Source organism: Leptopilina boulardi, unplaced genomic scaffold (assembly GCF_019393585.1).
Source record: "Leptopilina boulardi isolate dan_hultmark-lab unplaced genomic scaffold, ZJU_Lbou_2.1 LbouV2_216, whole genome shotgun sequence".
NCBI lineage: Eukaryota > Metazoa > Arthropoda > Insecta > Hymenoptera > Figitidae > Leptopilina > Leptopilina boulardi.
In genome coordinates this window covers 284,977-305,293 of record NW_026137770.1, presented here as the reverse complement: position 1 = coordinate 305,293, position 20,317 = coordinate 284,977, and the positions used below count along the sequence as shown (strand labels likewise).

The 20,317-nt window shown below is 27.8% G+C and overlaps 2 protein-coding genes across 4 annotated transcripts in view; one reads left to right on the top strand and one right to left on the bottom strand.

Moving 5' to 3' along the window:
- Positions 1-22: 22 nt before the first annotated feature.
- Positions 23-3,535, top strand: LOC127279391 (histidine-rich glycoprotein-like). Its single transcript, XM_051301713.1, has 4 exons — positions 23-1,816; positions 2,225-2,501; positions 2,847-2,924; positions 3,110-3,535. The coding sequence occupies exons 1-4, from the start codon at positions 1,805-1,807 to the stop codon at positions 3,226-3,228; spliced, it is 486 nt and encodes a 161-aa protein (XP_051157670.1). The 5' UTR covers positions 23-1,804; the 3' UTR covers positions 3,229-3,535.
- A 985-nt stretch (positions 3,536-4,520) lies between these two features.
- LOC127279353 (1-phosphatidylinositol 4,5-bisphosphate phosphodiesterase-like) overlaps positions 4,521-20,317 on the bottom strand; it is a 37,989-nt gene continuing 22,192 nt past the window's right edge. For 2 of the 3 annotated variants that reach the window (XM_051301658.1, XM_051301660.1), the window contains exons 2-19: positions 19,929-20,154; positions 18,912-18,971; positions 18,687-18,824; positions 15,536-15,615; positions 12,573-12,708; positions 12,386-12,486; positions 11,704-11,870; positions 11,288-11,498; positions 10,717-10,975; positions 10,394-10,582; positions 9,921-10,116; positions 8,931-9,088; positions 8,642-8,848; positions 8,149-8,521; positions 7,856-8,008; positions 7,543-7,720; positions 6,809-7,259; positions 4,521-5,486 (exon numbers count right to left, since the gene is read on the bottom strand). In XM_051301658.1, coding sequence (XP_051157615.1) covers positions 5,418-5,486; positions 6,809-7,259; positions 7,543-7,720; positions 7,856-8,008; positions 8,149-8,521; positions 8,642-8,848; positions 8,931-9,088; positions 9,921-10,116; positions 10,394-10,582; positions 10,717-10,975; positions 11,288-11,498; positions 11,704-11,870; positions 12,386-12,486; positions 12,573-12,708; positions 15,536-15,615; positions 18,687-18,824; positions 18,912-18,971; positions 19,929-20,099 — 3,297 coding nt within the window. In that variant the 5' untranslated portion in view covers positions 20,100-20,154 and the 3' untranslated portion in view covers positions 4,521-5,417. The remainder of the gene's footprint in view (positions 5,487-6,808; positions 7,260-7,542; positions 7,721-7,855; positions 8,009-8,148; positions 8,522-8,641; positions 8,849-8,930; positions 9,089-9,920; positions 10,117-10,393; positions 10,583-10,716; positions 10,976-11,287; positions 11,499-11,703; positions 11,871-12,385; positions 12,487-12,572; positions 12,709-15,535; positions 15,616-18,686; positions 18,825-18,911; positions 18,972-19,928; positions 20,155-20,317) is intronic. The other variant, XM_051301659.1, reaches the window with a different exon arrangement.

Below are 20,317 nucleotides of genomic sequence, written 5' to 3'. Positions count from 1 at the left end.
GTAACTTTTGGGGGGATTTTTTTCAAAAAGTTTATCATCTTATTTGAAAGTACTGAAATATCCCTTCAAAATCTATTTTGAAAGTTGAAAAACTATTTATTCATCTCTGAGAAATTGTTTGTTGAAATTACTGAGTTTGAATTGTAGGTAGAATTGCAAAATTCAAAATGGCAGATCCAATATGTCAGCAGATTTTGAAAAAATTGATTAAATTCGCTTGAATGTTTTCAAAATTTAAAATTCGTGACGTCACATTCGTAATCAGTGACCTTGAAGATCCCTAAGAAATGAGTTTCAATAGAATCAGATGGACTTAAAAAAAATCCGCTATATTGGATCCACCATTTTGAATTTTGCAAATCTAAAAATTAGAAAGTAGTTCCACATTGAAAGTGGTTACTAAGGGGTTTTCGGAGTCGCTGATTACGAATCTGACATCAGTTTTTCAAAATTTAAAATGGAGGATTCAATATGGCGAACCAAAGCTACTAAAAACGAGCAGATTTGCCTGAAATTTGTTACTCAGGGATTTTCGGGGTCCTTCATTACGAATCCAATGTCAGTTTTTCAAAATTCAAAATGGCGTATCCAATATGGCGGAAAATTGTTCAAAATTGATCGGAATCGCCTGAAAATTGTTATTCAGGGGTTTTTGGGGTCGCTGATAACGAATCTAACATCAGTTTTTCAAAATTCAAAATGGCGGATCCAATATGGCGGAAGATAAAATTAAAAATTGGTCGGATTCTCGTGAAACTGGTAACTTGGGGGTTTTCAGAGTCGCTAATTGTGAATCTGACATCAGTTTTTCAAAATTCAAAATGGTGGATTCAAATTTTTATAATTTCAATCCGCCAATTTGAATTTTGAAAAACTGAAGTCAAATTTGTAAATCCCTGAGTAATGAGTTTCAGGCGAATATGATGAATTTTCAAAAAGCTGTTTGCCATATTGAATTCGACATTTTGAATTTTGAAAATTTTTAAAAACAGACATCGGATTTGTGATCACCAACCCCGAAAACCTTAAGATGACAAGTTTCATAAAAATCCATTAGAATTTTTTTCAACACACTTTTCGCCCAAACAGTGAAAATCTTGTTGACAGTCTAGGGGTTAAAAGGGGTCAAAATAAAGGAGGTGTCCACCCCCCACATTGGGAATAATATAACTAACAATATTTAGTTGTATTGAGGACATAACATAAAAAAATAGAATTCAATTATATTGTTTAATTAAAGTAGATATATATATGTGTGTCTGTTCTAGTTTCTCACAATATTTTCAGCAATGAAAGAAATTGCAGTCTAAAAGTATCTGCATAAATTAGACTTTGTAATAGTATATATCGAGGTTGTAATGAAAAAGAAAGAAAGAAAGAAAGAAGAAGAAGAAGAAGAAAATTCTGAGAACTAATTATCAAGTAGCATAAGGAGTTTTCAAAGAAATCCCTCTTGTTTCGTCAGATGAGAGCAACTTGAAATATTGCATAAGTCGGCAATGAAACACAAAGCTACATCGTTAGAATATATATATATGTATATTCATATGTATGTATATTGCATAAGGGCGCCTTCGAATTATTTTCCCATACCCATACTGTGTTCTATATGTATATCTTATGGGTGGCTATAAGTCGGCAGATATATTCGTCATAATAAAAGATTATAAACATCCGCCCATGATGTATAGAGAATTCACATAGAATGTCGACATTATCCCGTGTAAGGCATATAAGACACAAGATCAGGACACAATTTCTTTCAGTTCAATTTACAAAAGAATAACGGATATTTTTAGGCATTATGAAGCCCTTAGTGAGTGTCATCTTTATTAATTGTGTATTAGTGTCAAATAATATGTGTTTTTTTTTTCTTTTAGTGACATACATATTTGTGTGTGTGTGTATGTGTGAAATAAATTTTTTGTAATGATACCAAAAAATTATGTTGTTTTTATTTATGGAGAATTAGAAAATGTGGAAATAAGCAATTTTTTTTTATAATTATTTTTCGCTGACTAAAGAACTAAATATTTAAAAAAAATTATATTTGGTGTAGAAAATAGACTTCACTTTTTTTAATCGAGTCCTTCTTTGTAAACTGTCAGAATAATTTAAGAATTAAAGAAAAATGTTAAAAAATTAAAAATTGCATTGTGGTAATTATAGGTATTGCAAAAATTAATGAAAAATTGATTATTAAAATCAAATACATTTTTTTTAGTTATATCTTGTGGCAATAGTAATTTGTGAAGGAGCAAGATTACCTCGAGGCATAAGTCATCATATTCCTCATTTTAAGGCGATATATCATGGACATGGTGCCACAAGTTATCAAAATGTTCAAATTCAAAATCACGGTTCCGTTCCTATTGCAAATAATTATGAAGAACACATAGATGATCATCATCATCATTCATCCGATCATTTGGATCATGTTGTAAATAATTACGTTGATCATGTTCATGATCATCATTTGTCGGATCATTTGCACAATGATGGTAAATTAACATAATTTTAATTTTATTCAAATAAATGGGTGCTTTGTGTAATTTCATTTTAACTTTCACTTTGACTTTCATTTTCACTTTCACTTTTATTTTTATTGAAAATTTTCATTGAAAAAAGAAAGTGAAAGTGTAAATGAATGTGAAAATAAAATTCACAGTCGAAGTGGAAATCAAAATGAAATTATACCTCAGGAAAATAATTTTAAAAGAATTAATTTGAAACTATTTTAGTATTTGGCTAGATGAATTAATAAAATTAGTTTTAGTCTTTCAGTATTTAAGTAATTAAATTAATTGATAATTAAAATATAACAAATCAATTGTTTCATTATGCAGCGTTACATGAAGTTCAATTAGTAGTTGAAGTACCTTTGGAACACCACAATGCAGAACATAATATTCTCTCAACAATTGGCAAGTAGAATTCATTTAAATTTATTTTAAAAAAATATTTTTAGGAAAAAAAAAACTTTTGTAAATTTTAAATTTAAAAAAAAATTTACTTATAAAAATTGAATTATTATTAATGTCAAAAAGTACTTATTTACAATAATTATAAATTTCTCGAAATTTCTAAACTTAATTTTTACGGTTTTCAGCTCCTTATTTAGAACACGATCATCATCATCAACATCATCGACATTATTACGAATATGAAGAACCAGAATCTTCAGCTTATTATTTATACAGTCATCAACATGATAATGAATATCATTAGGATTAATAAAAATTAGATAAATTTAAAAATATTATTTTGAGATACAAAAGTTTACTCGTCATAAAGAAAAATATTGCTAAATCTAAGCAAATAATTATATTTTCCAAATTATTTCTTTTGATATAGAGAAAGTTTTTCATTTAAAAATGCAGCATTTGTTTTAAATAATTCTTTACTTCAAAAATTTGTTAAATAAGCATTTATATTTAAACAAAATAATTGTAATTCTACAAACGAGGGAATTTTGATCAATAAGGCTTATTTTCTTTAATAATTTTGAAAAATATAATTTTATTTTTAATGAAAATTGTAAATCTTAATGGTTTCTATTGTGGCGCTAAAAAGAAGCCGATGAAAAAAAAATATTTTTTGCAAAAAAAATACACATCAAAGTGCTAAATTCTCATTCATCTGGGATGCCATTTTGAATTTTGAAAAATTAACATCGAATTCATAATTAGAGACCCCAAAAACCCCCAAGTAACTATTTTCAGATGAATACATTAAGTTTTTTTAAAATTCGTCGGCCAAATTTGATCCGCCATTTTGAATTTTGAAAAGCTGACATCAGATTTGTAATCAGCGACCCAGAAAATCCCAGGGTAAGTATTTTCAGACGAATACATTAAGTTTTTTCAAAAGTCGTGCACCATATTGGATCCGCCATTTTGAATTTTGACAAACTAACATTAGATTTGTATTCTGCTATCTCGAAAACCCCGAAGTAATAAGTTTTACAAAAATCCATTCATTATTTTTTGTGGTAATATGAATTTTTTATACACGATTCTTAATTTTCTGGATAGATTGTTTATAAATAAATAACCATAACATTTGTAATTTTTAATATTTTGTCTGGCCACTTTCAGGTATCTTTGTTAGTGTCATTAACTTGAAGTTAAAGTACTTTTTAGACCATAAATGATAAAAAAATATTGTGTCCATATTTTCTTCATTTTCGACCTTCGTTTGTAGAATTACCCATATAAATTCTATATTTAAATACAAAAATGATTGATTTAAATTTGAAAATCGAGTAAATTGAAGAAAATTGAAGAAAAAATCTATAACAAACTTTACAGATATTAATTTGTACATAGTGAATTTTAAAGTTTTATTTATTTACTTTTCAATGCCAAAAAAATATAATAAAAATTTTAAATCTCTTTTTTTCTAAATTAAGTTTACATTATGAAATTTCGGTGTGATTTAGAGATAATTTTTTTAAGAAGACTTAATTTCTATAAAGGTTTGAAAAAGAAATAAGAAAGATATAATGATAAAATCACAAATCATCTAAAACGAAGTTTCTTTATTTAATTTTTCTGATTTTTCTCCAGTAATGAAGATAAAATTATAATGTATACTTTTAATAACATTATTACAATAAAAACAATGACGTAAACTATTCACTAATACAATTTATATATATATACTTATTTTCTGAAGTAATACTTACATAATTTTTGGCTTTTACGTTTTTTTTTTTTCATTTATACTTAACGTGTATGTCATTTTGGACCATTTGTTCGGCATTCTGTTAAGTAGACAATATAGATTTCAAAAAGGAGAAAAAGAGAGAGAGATTTGCATATTGAACTTTTGCTATATATTATATATAGACTCTCGATTAAAAATAAATCGATCTTTTTTTCATTTCTCTATATAATGAAGTTTCATTTTTTTTATACATATATAACGTGAATGAGCTGAAATAATATGCAATAATGACGAGATTATTATTATTATTGAAATGTACAAGTCCCCACCAGAGAATTCGAGGTTTTGCGATAAAAATTAGAAAATTTATATCTCGACGAAGAGTCGTTATATACTTTTTTTTATTTAGAGATAAATCCTCTAATTATCTCTACACGTTAGTTTCGTTTTTTTTTCTTTGTCTAAGAGTAAAAACACTTGACTAGATCACTTCAATCGTTCTTCTTAAAATCTAATCACTGGCACGACGATCATTATGAAGAATGAGGTTTATAAAAAATATCAAGAAACAGATGAATTACTAGGTCCAACGTTTAGTCGAGTTTTTTTTTATTATTTTTTTCTTCCTCTTTTTTTTTGGTATATTCTAACGGTCGAGATTTGATCCCAATTCCAATTAATTAACGGTAATAAATTATTTTTAAGGGGATATTTGCACAAGACATTTATACTCTACATCTCACACGCATTTACGCACAGAATTCTGATTTCGATCCTAGCTCATATTCCATTTCTTCATTCTTATACATATCAAGGATCTGAAAAAATTTTTTTGTTTAAATATATTAATATTGTAAAAAATAAATGAGGAATTTGATTTAAAAAATAATGTTTGATTTAAATTGGAAAAATAATTCTTTAACGCTAAGAAAGACAAGGTTTTTATAAAATTTTTAAGGCCATTTGGAATTTTGAAAAATTTGTCTTCCCAACTTTTGGGAATATTATTTTTTTGCTAAATTTAAAGTCGCAATTCTCTCAAAGAGCGATTAAAAAGCTATAAGAAAAATTACTTAATAAATTTTTTATATTATTGTGACGAAGTGATTTGTCACGAGCCTCTTTCCTTTGAATTAAGCGCCTATTTTGTGTGAGTCCAGATAGTGGCCCCACCAAGTGGGACAAGTTTACGTAAAAATAGGAAGCAGACGACGGAAGCGTTTTGGAGATTTTCCATTCACTCAAAAACTTTTCACTCCCAATATCACTCTTACTCCAAAAAGATAATAAATTGAAATATATAAAATCTAAATTTGAGGTTCATTAAAAGTAGAGTCAATTGAAATTTTAATCATTTAAATTTTGTATGAATTAAATTTACTGTGGATTGAAAATTTAATCAATGTATTGTTTTAAGAAATCCAAACTTGCAATTTTGTATTTAAATGTTGATAAAATGATGCTCAAATTTAAAAATTAAATTAAAAAAAAAAATTTACAATTGTTCATATATAAGGAAAGTATAATTAACGAAATAGACGAAAAAGGTGACAAAAATTATAAAAGGTGTTAAAGGTAACTAAAAAAAAAGTTCTAAAAGTTTAATTAGTTGAAATTTGTATTAATAATTGAAGTTTCAGACGCTTAAAATTTGTATCGATTGAAGATTTCAATGAAATGAAAATTAAGTGGATGAAAATTTACATAAAATGAAATGTGTACGGTAAATATTTGTATACTTTTAAAATTTAGATAAATTGAAAGTTAAATAGATGAAAATTTGAATCCGTTAAAATTTTGATGAATTGAAAATTAATTTGATCAAGATATGAGTAAATTGAAATTTCGATCGTTTAAAATTTGATGAATTAAAAAATTAGGTAAATCGACACAAGTAGCACGTAATATTAAAATGTCCGCCTCATGGTAATATTACAGTAATTTTACTGTAATTCAATCATCATTTTATCAACATTTAAATACAAAATTTAATGTTTTGATTTCTTCAAACAATACAATGATTAAATTTTCAATAGACACAATCTATTAAACTATCATTATACAAATTTATAAAGAATGATGGCCTTAAAAATCTGTTTAAAAAAAAACTTGTCTGATATATTGAAAAATTTATACAAACCCCATTCATTTCTTTCTGCAGTTCATCGAGTTGTTTTTCATGAATGTCGCGAAGTTTCTCTTTCTCTCGATTTTGGACCATTTGTCCAATTTTTCGCTCTTCCATAAATTTTTTGGTGTTATTTTGTTGTTTTTCTCTAAGTCTTCCCTCTTTGATGCCACGAGATTTAAGGGTCTTATCATTCATAACCTCTCGCATACTTTCAACTGATAGCCTTGCCTGTTTGGCATTCATTTCTTTTATCTCGCGCTCATGACGTGCAACCAATTGTTTTTGTTGAACAACTTGAGCGGCTGAACAAAGTTTTCGTAATTGCGTTCGTCTTTCTTCAACATGATTTTGCATTAATTCACGTTCTTCGCGTCTTTGCCTCTCTGCCAAACGTGACCATTGCGTTGTTTGATCGGAAACTGCTTGACGAACAATTGGATCTCTTGATAATTCCGCCTTACTGTAAATTAATTTAGATTATATTAAATTTTTTTTTTTTTGAAATAAAGTTCCAAAAATGCTCACCGGAAGAGTTTAAATAAAGCTTGATAATATGTATTTTGATGCGCTGATTTTGAAAATGTTTCAAAAAAGTATTACACAAAAATTATATATATATATATATATATTCTCATTGAAAAAAACTTTTACTATATATTCTAAATTTTACTCTTCTACTATTATTATTTTCGTAATCATTCGAATAAAAATCTTTTCTCTTAGAAGAAAAAGAGGATATTTACTTTTTTCCCTTAATGAGCTTCTCAATAGCTGCACACTGTTGTTTCTGTACTGATAATTTTTCTTTCTGCTGCCTTTTACGAAGAGAATCAAGTTCCTTTTGTTGCTTCCTCAATACTTTCTGGTATCCTTTTTCTTGCCTCAGAGCTTCGACAGTGATAGCTTCAAATTTCATTTCCTCTGTAATTTTCAATGGATAAAATTGTAGTTTTAAATTTTAAAGAAAAATCATTATCAACATTAATTTTAGAAGGTCAAATGAAATTTAATGCAGAAAAATTGAGATTCCATCTAAAAAAAGAAAACAATTCGTACCCCTAGGTTTAGCAGTTTCCCTTTGACGTGCTTGCATCAAATCACCTGGGGTGGATCTATCGCTCTCTTCAATTCCAAGGCCACGCATTCGTGTCTGTGACATGCTCTCAGTATTTTGGAATTCTTTTGGCGCAGTCAAAGCGTCCATAAATTCTAAATAAAAGACGCAATATATATTTTATGTACATGGAAATATTAGAAAAAAAAAATGTAATTTGTATGTTTCAAACTTTTGACTCAGAAAAATTTTTAAATTAAATTTTTAAAAAAATCAACTAAAACTGTGCACAGACCTTGAAAACCATCAGGAACATAGATTTTAATTTCAATATTACAAAAAAGCATTGGTAAAGACATTGGAAAATTGGCTTCAGTTCGAAGTGCAATATGTCGATAACCAGCTTGAAGGCCGTCCAAGGGGACGATTCGTTGACCAAGAAGTTTTCCATTTGACTCGTCATAAACGGCAAATCGTAATGCGGCCAAATCTGGCAGGACAACTTTCCTAAATAGGAATGGTTCCTCGTTGTATACAGGATTTAGTCCATTCGCAGGCACCACTCTTGTTCGAAATTCCTTCCTAATTGTGTCAGTTGGCAGACCGTACATCTCCACCTCCACATAGGTATTTACCTTCTTATCGGATAGAAACTGACCGGCTATGACCTACCGTTAAATATTTTTTTATTTTTTAATATCAAAATGTATGCTTATATATGTTAAGGTTTAATAAAATTTAAATTGTTATTAACTACTTTTATCAAAGAGACATATTTTTTCACTCACTTGAACACTGCACTGAGTAGCTATAACACCGTCAACTGGACTTTCAGCGAAGGGATCAAAACTTCGATCAGCTCTTCTCATGAAATCCGGTTTCAGCAAGTATCCTGATGAGCCATTGTATTCAAATTTACCCTGATTTAATTGCATTGGAAGATCTGCCGTTTGAAAGTTTAGTGAAACCATTTGACATCCAGCGTTCCAAAAAACCTGCAAATCATCAATTATTTATAATTCAAAGATATAATTCAAAATTAAACTAAAAAGTATTTAAAAATTTTTTATCACTAACTTGTGGCATATAATTAGAAGAATCAGCTCGAGTTCCTTTTGGATAAATTCGACTCATTTGACGCTTATTGTAATTGACAAACTCCATTGCTGACGTTTTCAAATAATTTAATCCAGTTGTCTCCGCAAATGAGGACATGTTATAATGAACATTTTTTTCTGAAATTTAACATTACGTTTTTTCGAAAATTTTAATCCGAAATATGTATGACATGTAAAAATTTGGGATTAATCCGCAACAATTTTCACATTTAGACAATGCAAACTGTTCGGAATTTATACATACAAATTTCAGATTATTTTTAAATAATTTAGGATTAAGTTTTTTAACCGGAGTAAATCGTGAAATGTAACATACTATTTGTGGATTGTCTACATATAAATTTTTGATTACTTCGGATTTATTTCATATTAAGTTTCTGGACCGATCTAAACTCGAATTGTTATGGATTGATTTCATAGTAATTTCGAATTGATCTCAGATTTATCTTTCATTAAGGACTGATGTTGAACTATTGCAGTTTATTCTTGGACTGTATTCGTGCAACAATCTGAATCTAGTCAGCTCAAAAAGTTAAATCCAAAAATAGTCTGTAATTTATCTCGATGAAATTAATGCAAAACAAATTGGTTTGTAATCGGGTTTTCCTCATCCAGAATTAGTCTTTTTAAGTCCGAAATTAGTCCTATTTGTGTGACCAGTAAATTATATGGAATTACTTCGGTTTAATCCGAAGTTAGTCCGATCACACACAACTAGTAAATACAGAATTAATTCGGTTTAATTCTGGATTCACTGGTTATACACAAACCGTGTAAATTTTGAACTTAATCGGACTAATTTCAGATGCCAAAAATCTGACCATAAATCAGACTATGTCGCAATTTCGCAAAAATAAAAAAAAAATAGGATGAGGATTAGTTTAGCCAAAGGATACGGTTTTTATTGAATCGACCAGTAATAACAACTTCAGTTAAAAAATATTTGTACCTTCTGCAACATCAAATCCTTGAAATTTAATGGGCTGTGCATAGTTTACCATTGAAGATAACCATGGATGAACATTGGTAGTACTTCCGGTATAAGGTTGTTGCACAACCAACTCTAAACTTTCTCCCAAACCTCCAGGACCAGATTGATTTGATTGATGTGATTGTACAACAGCTATTACGTCCACAGCTTCCTCCTGTAAAAAAATGATTATTATTAATTATTTTAATTAATTTTTAAAAAAGTTTATTTATAAACAATAAAGTTTAACTTTTGTTATTTTTAATCCTTAAGGTACACACTTCAAAAATTTACGTTCGATACACACAAAGGCCGCAATATTTTGAAACCTTATACATATTTTTGGCTCAAATTGATGAAATTCAGTCAATTTTTTTTAAATCGATAGGAAATTTGTATTCAGTGTGTATTTTAAGGGTTAATTTTTTTATGTAGTTCTTGGCTGGATTTACCGATTGTTGTTCAACAACAGCTAGTGGAGGAGCACTAGCATCTTCTTTTATTTCATCCTCAATGACAAATTGTCCCTGTTTAAAAAGTTCTAATTCTTGCTTTTCAACTTCTGGTTTTAGACGTTTATTCTTTATGAGAATTTTTCGTTTTAACATACTTGGCGGTGGAAGAGGAGCTCCAGGCTCAAGCTGTAAAATTAAGTATTATTACTTTTTTTCAGAGTGGGAAAATGAAAAAATCATAAATTTTTTTATGGAGAATTTTTTTTTTTTTATAAAATATATTCTTTAATGAAAGTAAAAATGCTTTATAAAGAACTTACAGGATAATCTTTAAGTGGTTCTTTTAGTAAAAGATCTCCCAATATTTCGTCGCAATATTTAGCCAATTTATATTGTTGTCCCTTTCCGCAATGATTTTCAAAACTAAGAATTACTGGATACTCAGAAGTAACAAAGGCAGTGTCTCGAACTGCATATATCACTTCTTTGAAAAGAATATCTGTACACATGGCTTTACCATGTGTTATTATTGGCTCCTCGTCCTCTCCTTTTCCATCCCAACAATCCAATTCCACACATCTTATAAAAAATGAAACAGCTTTTTAAAAATTTATCCTTAAGATAGTACAACGATTTATTATTATATCAATTATTGTTTTACATCCTTTTTTTGGACTCAATGGATTAAATCACTTTTCCCAAATAATTTATAACAGTAACTACTGAAATAGCTTTTTGGGGTAAAAGCATAATTTTTTATATAGTAATGATCAATTTTGTGATTAAAAAAAATTTCATAAAGCGCCTGTCGATTTATAGCTGACAGAATTTATGAAATAAGTATTTTTAGGATAAAAAAATTCTATCAAAATTTCTTTGTGATTTTAATACCTGCAACCAGCTAATAAAACTTGTCTATACATTTCAACGCTGCTCTTTCCACCAAATTGTCGTCCACTAAGATAAGTATTGTGACTGGAATTTATGTAATAGTGAGCCAACGATTGGTCCATATCCATGTAGACGTCAAGCCTGTCCAAAAAAACAGGAGCATTCTCATCGGAAATCAGGTACCGAATGAAGCCGTCCTTCGTCATCGTTTCTGAAAGGACGTGATAGATTCTGACAGGATGGCGTGTAAACCAATAAAATTTATAAAGAATAGTATTATTTTTTTTTTTTTTTTTATTTCAAATCCTATCCTTTACCGAGCTGTATGTGTGTGTGTAAAATCTGTATTAGGAAATGTGCAAATAAAAAATACACATAGTTATAGTGGCCAGAGAGAAATGAAAACAAGGTCGTACTTTGATTTCTTGCAGACTCGTTTGGCTCATAGTCGTTGATAATCTCCAGAGCTCTTTTCTCATCGTACAGTGGATAAAGGATCTCGTTTAACGTTGGATCACGTTGTTTTTCATTTAAGAAAGTAATTAATTGATCCAAATTTATGGTATCTGCTTTTCCTTGGGTTCTGTAATAAGAATATAAAATGACCTGACCACTTTGTAAATTTTAATTTCAAGGATCAAAAGCAGTGACATGAGATCGATATATTCAAGATAATGTAACATTCTTTCTCATATTTATAAATTTTCTATTATCTTTTATTTATATTATAAAAAAGAAAATAAATCCAAGCATTAAAGTTATAAATTCAAACGAAGAATATAATAATAATAATAATAAAGTATCTAGGAAAAAATTAAGTTGAATCATCAAATGATTTAAAAATAGGAAGACAATTCTTTTTCAACTAGCAGATAAATAAAATAAAAGAATATGTTGACAAGATCTTAAATAATAAATGTTTTCGTTCGACGCTAAAAAAAATGTACTATATAAATTATCTAATGTTATGTATAAGATTAATTCTTCATTAAAAAAATGAAAATTATATTAGCAAATATGTTATATAATTTTAATAAAAGCATATCTATCAAAAAAAGATGAAAATAATATTAAAATCGATTGTGCTAACATGCTTACATGGATTGGAATAATTCTTCAATGTCATTTCGCGGACAAATTTTGTGATATAGTGCGTAAAATGTATCGAAGGTAAAATCATCCGGTTCGATGACATCGTTCTGAAAATAAAAATTTTATTTTGGAATTTTATTTTTTGTTTAGATAAAAAAAAAATTAAAGAAAGATTTTTTAATATAATTGATACCTTCCCACTAGGTAGGCCCAAGTCAGAAAGGCACTGATAGACAAGTTTCTCTGTTTTTCCGGAAGCAAAAGTTCTAGCCACTACCTTCACAGGAACTTTACCATTAGGATCCACCTGCATTCGGAGTCTCATCCAGCTGGAATTTATCATGAAATATTTTATTACATATTTCTTACCTAATGGCACCAGGTTACTTTTCCCATTGCAACAAAAAGATACTATCTAAATTTTGCAGAAAAATTATTAAGGAGTTACACCACTGCCACTGTAGAATTTGCAAAAAAAAAAGAAATTTTTTTTGGTTTAAAAAATTCTTTGAACCTTCTAGAATAAGGAACAAAATGTTTTAAAATGATCGGAAAATTTTTTCCTTGAAATTTCGCATTCCTTCCCAAACTGACTACCTGCGGTAAGTTGTTATCTGCTCCTCGGGTCCACATAATACTTTTAAATTCAACTTCGATCTTTTCTAATCCCATCTTAAAAACAAGACGTGTAATTGCCTAACTTCACGTGTAGACACCTATCCTTATTGATAGAATTCAAAATTAAAAATTGTGATTGGTTAAAACTAACGACATACTTTCATCAGATACTTGCAGCTAATTTCAAGTATAGACACCTATCTTTATTGGTTATTTAGCACATTCTTCTTAATTTTTTTAATTTAAAAAATAAAATTTAATATTTTGCATGAAGCATTAAATAACATAAAGCTAACATTTTTTCAAATAAATATTTTACCAATAAAGACGTGAATCCATCAAAAATGTAAATAAACTTATAAATTGGTGCAATTCGCTTTTGCCAAGGTTGGGTAGCTACCTGGATTTAAATATTTTCTTTAAGGTGTGCTTTCACCATTGTTTATTCATATCATGTTGATTCAATTATAATTTCCACGTTATATAATCACGAAAGATAAAAAGCAATAAATTTATACAACAAAAATTATATTTTTTTAAGTCATTTGTATTTAAATAAAATTATTTTTAATTGAAACATTTATAAAAATGAAGGTGCATAAATAGAATAAACATGACAGAGGGGATGAGCCTGTGCATTTGATGACGGTAGATTGTTGATTTTTTTTGTCAGTTTGTTATTCATTGTGAGTGATTACAGTGTTTTCTGTATTCAGGATAATTTTTTGTGGCGAGAAAAAATGAAGAATTTAGTTTGTAATAATTAATTGTTAGTGATTACAGTGTTTTCAGTATTTATGATAATTTTTTTTGTGAGAAAAAATTGAGTGATCATTTTTAACTAATTATCAGTGATTACACTGATTTCACTATTAAAAATGATTTTTTGTATTTTTCCAGTAATTTCAGTTTTTGTGTTAAAGAAGTTATGGACTGGGCAAGAAAAATGTATTGTATTCTTTTTCTTTGTTATTGTGATATTTAATTGAAATTATCTGTTTACTAATTTGATAAGCAAACTTTTGAGATGATTGAATTGATCTAAACAAAGATGTATTTAATCATGGTCAATTATATGTTGCATTTTTACGAATTCGGTCTTGGCAATCTCTCAAATTTTTCTTGGAAGTCAACAAACATAAAATATGTTAGCAGTCTAAAGGTAAAAATTTTTAATACTTAAATGTATTATTTTTTCAAGCATTAAACACATATCAAACGCACGCAGTATAACTCAATTAATTTTCATTTTTTTCAATACAAATTTTTATCATATCTTTAAAACAACATTCCTTACAGAAATACGCGGCCGATTTTTGATATAATAAAATTCCTATTTTTTAGGTACGAAAAAGTATCGATTTTTTGGTCGAAAAATCGACTTGTACTTTCAAAAACTCGCCAATTTAATAAAAATTAATATTTTCAAAATCTGCCACGTATTTTTGTAGCTATTCTAATGTTAATTAAGAAAAAAATTTTATTTTGTTCCAGATTAACTTTTGCAACCTGTGTGATGCGTGCATTGGAGCCCCTCCAATTAAAACCATTTTTGAAGAATAGCCTCCTACAGTGGTGTAACCCTTTATAAGGGCAAAAATTTGTCTTCATTTTTTTTAAATTCAAAAAATTATTAGCAATTGTTGAATCAACTTCGAAACGTTGAAAGTTGGGTTTTTGTCATTTTCCTTATTGGTCTTTTATTATATTATATATTTTTATATTATTATTTATTAAACATTGAAAGACGTTTACGAATATTGTTATTAACAATTTAAAAAAAATTAATATCAAAGAAAAGAATGAAAAATTAGAGCAACTTAAAAATAAATTAAAAAATTTAATAAAATTTACTTTATTAAATTTTAATGAAAAAAGTACCATATTTAAAAAATATTCTCATAAAAATAGAAATGTCTTGAGAAAATTTGAGAGAAAATTAAATTTAACCTTGCAAAGACTTTGAAGTATCAAAAAAATGTCTTTTCAAGATTTTCTTTTCAATATTAAAATTAAAAAGAAAAAAATCAAAAAAATTTACTAACAGAATATTAAAAATTACTCAAGGAAAAAAGAGTTATAATTTTTACTTCTACTTCTTATTGGTTTCCGAGATAAAGTAAAAATATTTCTTTTTACTTCCCTTTGTTTGTGAAAATATATAAAAAAGAGTTTTATTATGCTATCAAAAATTTATAAATCGTAACTAGGCCAAAATTATTTCAAACTTTATTCTATATATTTTAAATACATAAAATTCAAGAATAAAATGAAAATATAATGTAGAAGCTGAGAAAAATAAAAAATAATTCTAAAGGAAGTGAATTTTAAACTCTTCTAGAGAAATGAAGCAAACTGACATTGTAAATATATATTGAAGTCAAAATGATGAAGAGAATATTTTTCTGTTAACAAAATATTTATATATACTATAGATGCCTTCTAGGAGTTTACAAAACGGATATATGATAGGAGGCATGAGGAAATAGATTGAGAATACCTATACCTATATATATATATATTGTTTGCAAAACTTACTGTTTCTTTAGGCACGTCAGTGGGCAGACATTGTTGGCTTTCACGTTATGTGTAATCGATCGAATGCCATCCAACCATGTCTGCAATAAAAAGCAATATTTTCTTATGATGGGAAAAAACATTTAACAATGTACATAATTAGAGGCATTTAGAAAATTAAAATTAATTACTTTCAAAATTAATAAAATTATTATGATATATAGAACAATTAATATATAACTTTATATATCGTCTTAGAAAAAAAATTCTCTTTTCTAGAAAGGTTTTTTTTCTTTACTTAAAACAATAAATAATATTAAAACCAGAATGTTTTAATTTCCCTAAAAGGCTATTGACATTTTTTATATTGTTAGTTTTATTATAAAAATGATTGCGAATTATAATATTATGGTAATAGAATTATGGTTTTTAACAATAATTATTTTGTTTGAATGGGGCCGACATTTAGAATTTTGCAAAATTGACTGCAAATTCATGATCTGCGACCCCAAAAAACCCCTCATAATCAGTTTCAAGAAAATCTAATCAATTTGAAAAAATTCATCCGCCGTTTTGAATTTTCCTATCTTAAAAACGAGAAGTGTAATCAACTAACTTCGAGTTAACTTTTCCTTTATGAAAAGAGTGATTTTAAACATCAAAAATTGGATTCAAACAGTGATTTACGTACAGATTATTTTGTAAAGATTCTTTCTCAAAGTTTGCCTTCAACTTCATCAAGCACTGAAAGTTATGTGTCCATTTTAGGAAGTGAAGTACAAAACAAATATGTTAATGTCACTTTTCAAGAAAGACAATCATATCATTTAAAAAAAGCTTATTATCAACGCAATTATCGAAATAGGAAGTGAAATTATTCTAGCTCAGATTGTAAATTCATTTGGACAATTATTTATCGTAGATCAAAACGAATCCACAGACATTCGATGTAAACAATTTCAGACATTAAACCGGTATAAACATTTCTTTTCGGAATTGTAACATATTCGCCCAATCCTACCGCATGATGCGTGACAAATTAAAAAAAACAATGACTGAAAATAACATAACCATTGAGCCAGAGATGTAATTTTTACTTTTATTGAAACCTGGGATAGATAGTAGACGATACAATGTACAAAATGTAAATGAAGTTGCTGCAATTTTTACTACAACTGTAGATGGTGATATTCCAGAATCATACTTTATACAGTTGTTAAGAAGTAAGAAAAAAATGTTTGTAGTATGGCATTCACAGGCATTGCAGCAATATTACTTCCACATGGGAAACCTGTTCATAAAATGTTTAGAATGTCTCTTCCATTATTTTAAGATTCTGTAACAAACATTAAAAGTCAATCCAAGGAAGCTGCATTGTTAAGGGATATTGATGTTTTTTATTTGGGACGAAGCTCTGATAACACCATGTTATTGTGTGCTGATTACAGATAATTATTACCTGTTAAAGTTAATGCTACTAGAAGTGATTTACATAATTCATCCATTGAATTCACTACTTTATGAAATGATTTTAAAACTTTTTCATTTTCACAAAATTTGCGAACTTTACCTGAAGAAGTTGAATTTGCAAAATACTTATTAGCAAGTGGATACGGTACTTTAAATGATAGTAATAATATCTCTTGACAATTATCTCTTGAGTCTTGAGGATACTGGTCTATAAACCTGACGTGCCAGCTTAGTCTGAGCAAAATAAAATTTTCTAACGCTAAGATGTAACGGTTCAACTAATTATTGATTTAACCTGAAGATGATGACGAACCAAGTCATCGAAACGTCGTTTCTTGTTTTGTGACAATAATCAATATTAATAACATACATTTTTTATGTTATTTTATTCCTTCCAAGGATCGAATTTTTCTCAACTTATGATAGTAATAATAATTTAGTAGCTCCAGAACATTGCGTACAAAACAATTATTTAGTTGATACAATTTTCAAAGAATTAATAACGAGACGAAAATACGATGATTTAGCAAAAGATGCAATATTGTCTGCACGAAATGTTGATGTGGAGGAAATTAACAGTAGAGTAGTGCCTAATGAATCTTATATATCAAATAAATATGTTTTACAAATTTATATTTGCGTAAGAAAAGTACAAAACATGCGTGCTGTAGCGCGCGGTCGGTCTCGTGTTTCTCAAATATTGGATTCGTAATCAGTAACCACAAAAACTTCCGAATATGAAGGAAAATTTAGTAATTGCAACAATTTCAACAGAATTCGTGAGATTATAAATTGCCTAAAGAAAAGGTAGAATGCATCATGAAAATGCAAAATTGTGAAATTTTTTCAAGTCTAAAAGAACTTTAGTATGACGTTTGGGGATTAACTGAAGAACATGAAAGTAGCCAAGAAAGATGACGATAAATTCCAGGAATTAGTGTGTGAATAGCTACATCGTCTGCGTGCTTCAGAAGAAGCCAATAAGAAGTCCACAAATTGTAAGAGGACCCCAAGCTGATTCTTCTGCAAGAAGAAATTTTTCGGAAAGGTCGATACTAGCCAGGTCGCAGAAAATGGGGTTTTCAAGATCTTTCAGATCAGCTTTTGATGAAGCTTATAGAAATCTGTAAGAACGAAGAATATCTAAACTAGAAATATTTTCAAAAATATTATTTTCTTTGGTTACCAAGAACAAATGCTTACAAATATTTACATTAATAAATACAATGATAGAAATACCCAAGAATATAGCATTAAACGTACAAAGTGACATAAAGAGAAAAATTTGATCTTGTTTGTTTGCTTCCAAGGCAAAAAGTGGACCTCATTGTTATTCTGTACGAGTTTTTGCTTTTGAATCTTTAAGTTCCGGTTAAAGTTTACTTTCATAGTATATCACTGATGAGTATAAATACAATTTATATATACATTGATATCTGTTGAATAAACGGATTTCCTTTATTTACATAAATGCTCTTACTAAAGAAACTTTAGAAATTAATTAATTTCCAGGTCAATTATAATTCATCAAAACATTTCTATTACGGTTTTCTTTCGCGTATCTTATTTTAAATTCTATTTCTACTAATTAATATTATTTTTCGCCATAATTATATATTAAATTAAAGTTATATATAATAGAAATAACTGAATGGATTATCTTTTTATTTAATATAATTATGAATATAAGCCAATTAATTACTTTTGCAGTAGCAGCATCAGGACAAACGACATGTTGATAATTAATGTTGGTGTAGTCAATTCCAGAACAAATGGTCAGACTTTTATCTTCCAGTAGCTCGCCATGTTTTCCAAAAATTTTGTCAAACAATTTTGGATCCTTTTGAAAAGAGAAAAATTTGTAGCGTGTGTTTTTGTGATTATATCATAAAAGAAGAATGAGATGAAGAATTTTTTAGTTCCTTACCTTGGGTACTCCTCCAGCTCGTATGTCACTCACTTGACATAGTTCAAGGACATCACCATCCTGAAATTAAAAAAAAATATCCTTCAATTCTTCTTTATTTAAATATTAACAAACTTTCAAAAAAAGATGTCGTTTTATAAAATGATTAAATTAATATAAATTTTTTAGGATTCTTTTCATTGTTCGTATTTTACAATTTTAATTGAATTTCCTTTTATCTTCTTTTTTATCTGTTCATTTTTTTATGGAAACATTCATTTCTTTGTAATGATTCATTTTTATTTAAAAAAAAAAAAAAAAAAAAAAAAAAAAAAAAACCTCGTGGATATAAACCACATATTGTATGTATTTCATTCAAATTTTTTTATGAAATAAAAAAAATAATAAAAATAATTACAATTTTTCCAATATCTATCGATTTTTATAACTTTACGTGGGAGTATTGATGTTGAAAAAATAATATGTAAAATAAAACGGAGAAAGAATGAAAATAGGAAGCATGTCGTTTACGGTATATTTATAAAGCCACAAAACGTTCCATTATTCACTGTCTAAAACAATGGATTTGCCAGGCTAAAAAAAAAGAAAAACAAACAATTAATCAAAAATCTATTTTCACAACATGAAATTTCCGTCCAGTTTTACATTTTTTAATATGAAAATGTTGATTAAAAAAAAAATTTTCCCACTAATTTACATTTAAAAGAATATGTAATGATCAATTTTTTCGATGTTTCCCATTTTTCTTTAAATATATATATATATATATATATATATATATATATATATATATATATATATATATATATATATATATATATATATATATATATATTACTATTACATCTTTCATGTTCTGTGAAAATTTGAATGGAACAAAAAGAAGACTGCTTATAAATTTTTCGGCATTCATATTTAAGAACAAAAGATATGTATTCATTAGAAAGAAAAACAAAAGAATAAGCTCGAAAGGACGTATTTAATGAGTCATATATATAGAGAGAGATATATACACACCCTTCCTTCACTTTGCCAGTAAATGAAAAACCCATATTCATCAACCTTGAACATACAGTTCAATTCTATTTCCGAATTGTCCTTTTCTTCGGTCCATCGATCGAATATGCATCCATTTCGAAGAGACTCTGGCACCTCGATTTGCCAATTGAACTCAAATCTCTTTGTCATTTTTCCCGAGGACGCCTTCCAACTTAGCCAGAGTGAATGGTGTTTTCTGTTGCTACTGAAAATATATTCAGAAAGAATTCTTTAAAAATATTATTTTTGATAACTTATTTTCATACTGATCTCTCTAACTCAGTTTCTAATCGACAATTTTGTCTTTCCATTTATCAATTTATAAAATTTCATACTTCTAATAATTTGTTGTTTAGAAAAATCACAAT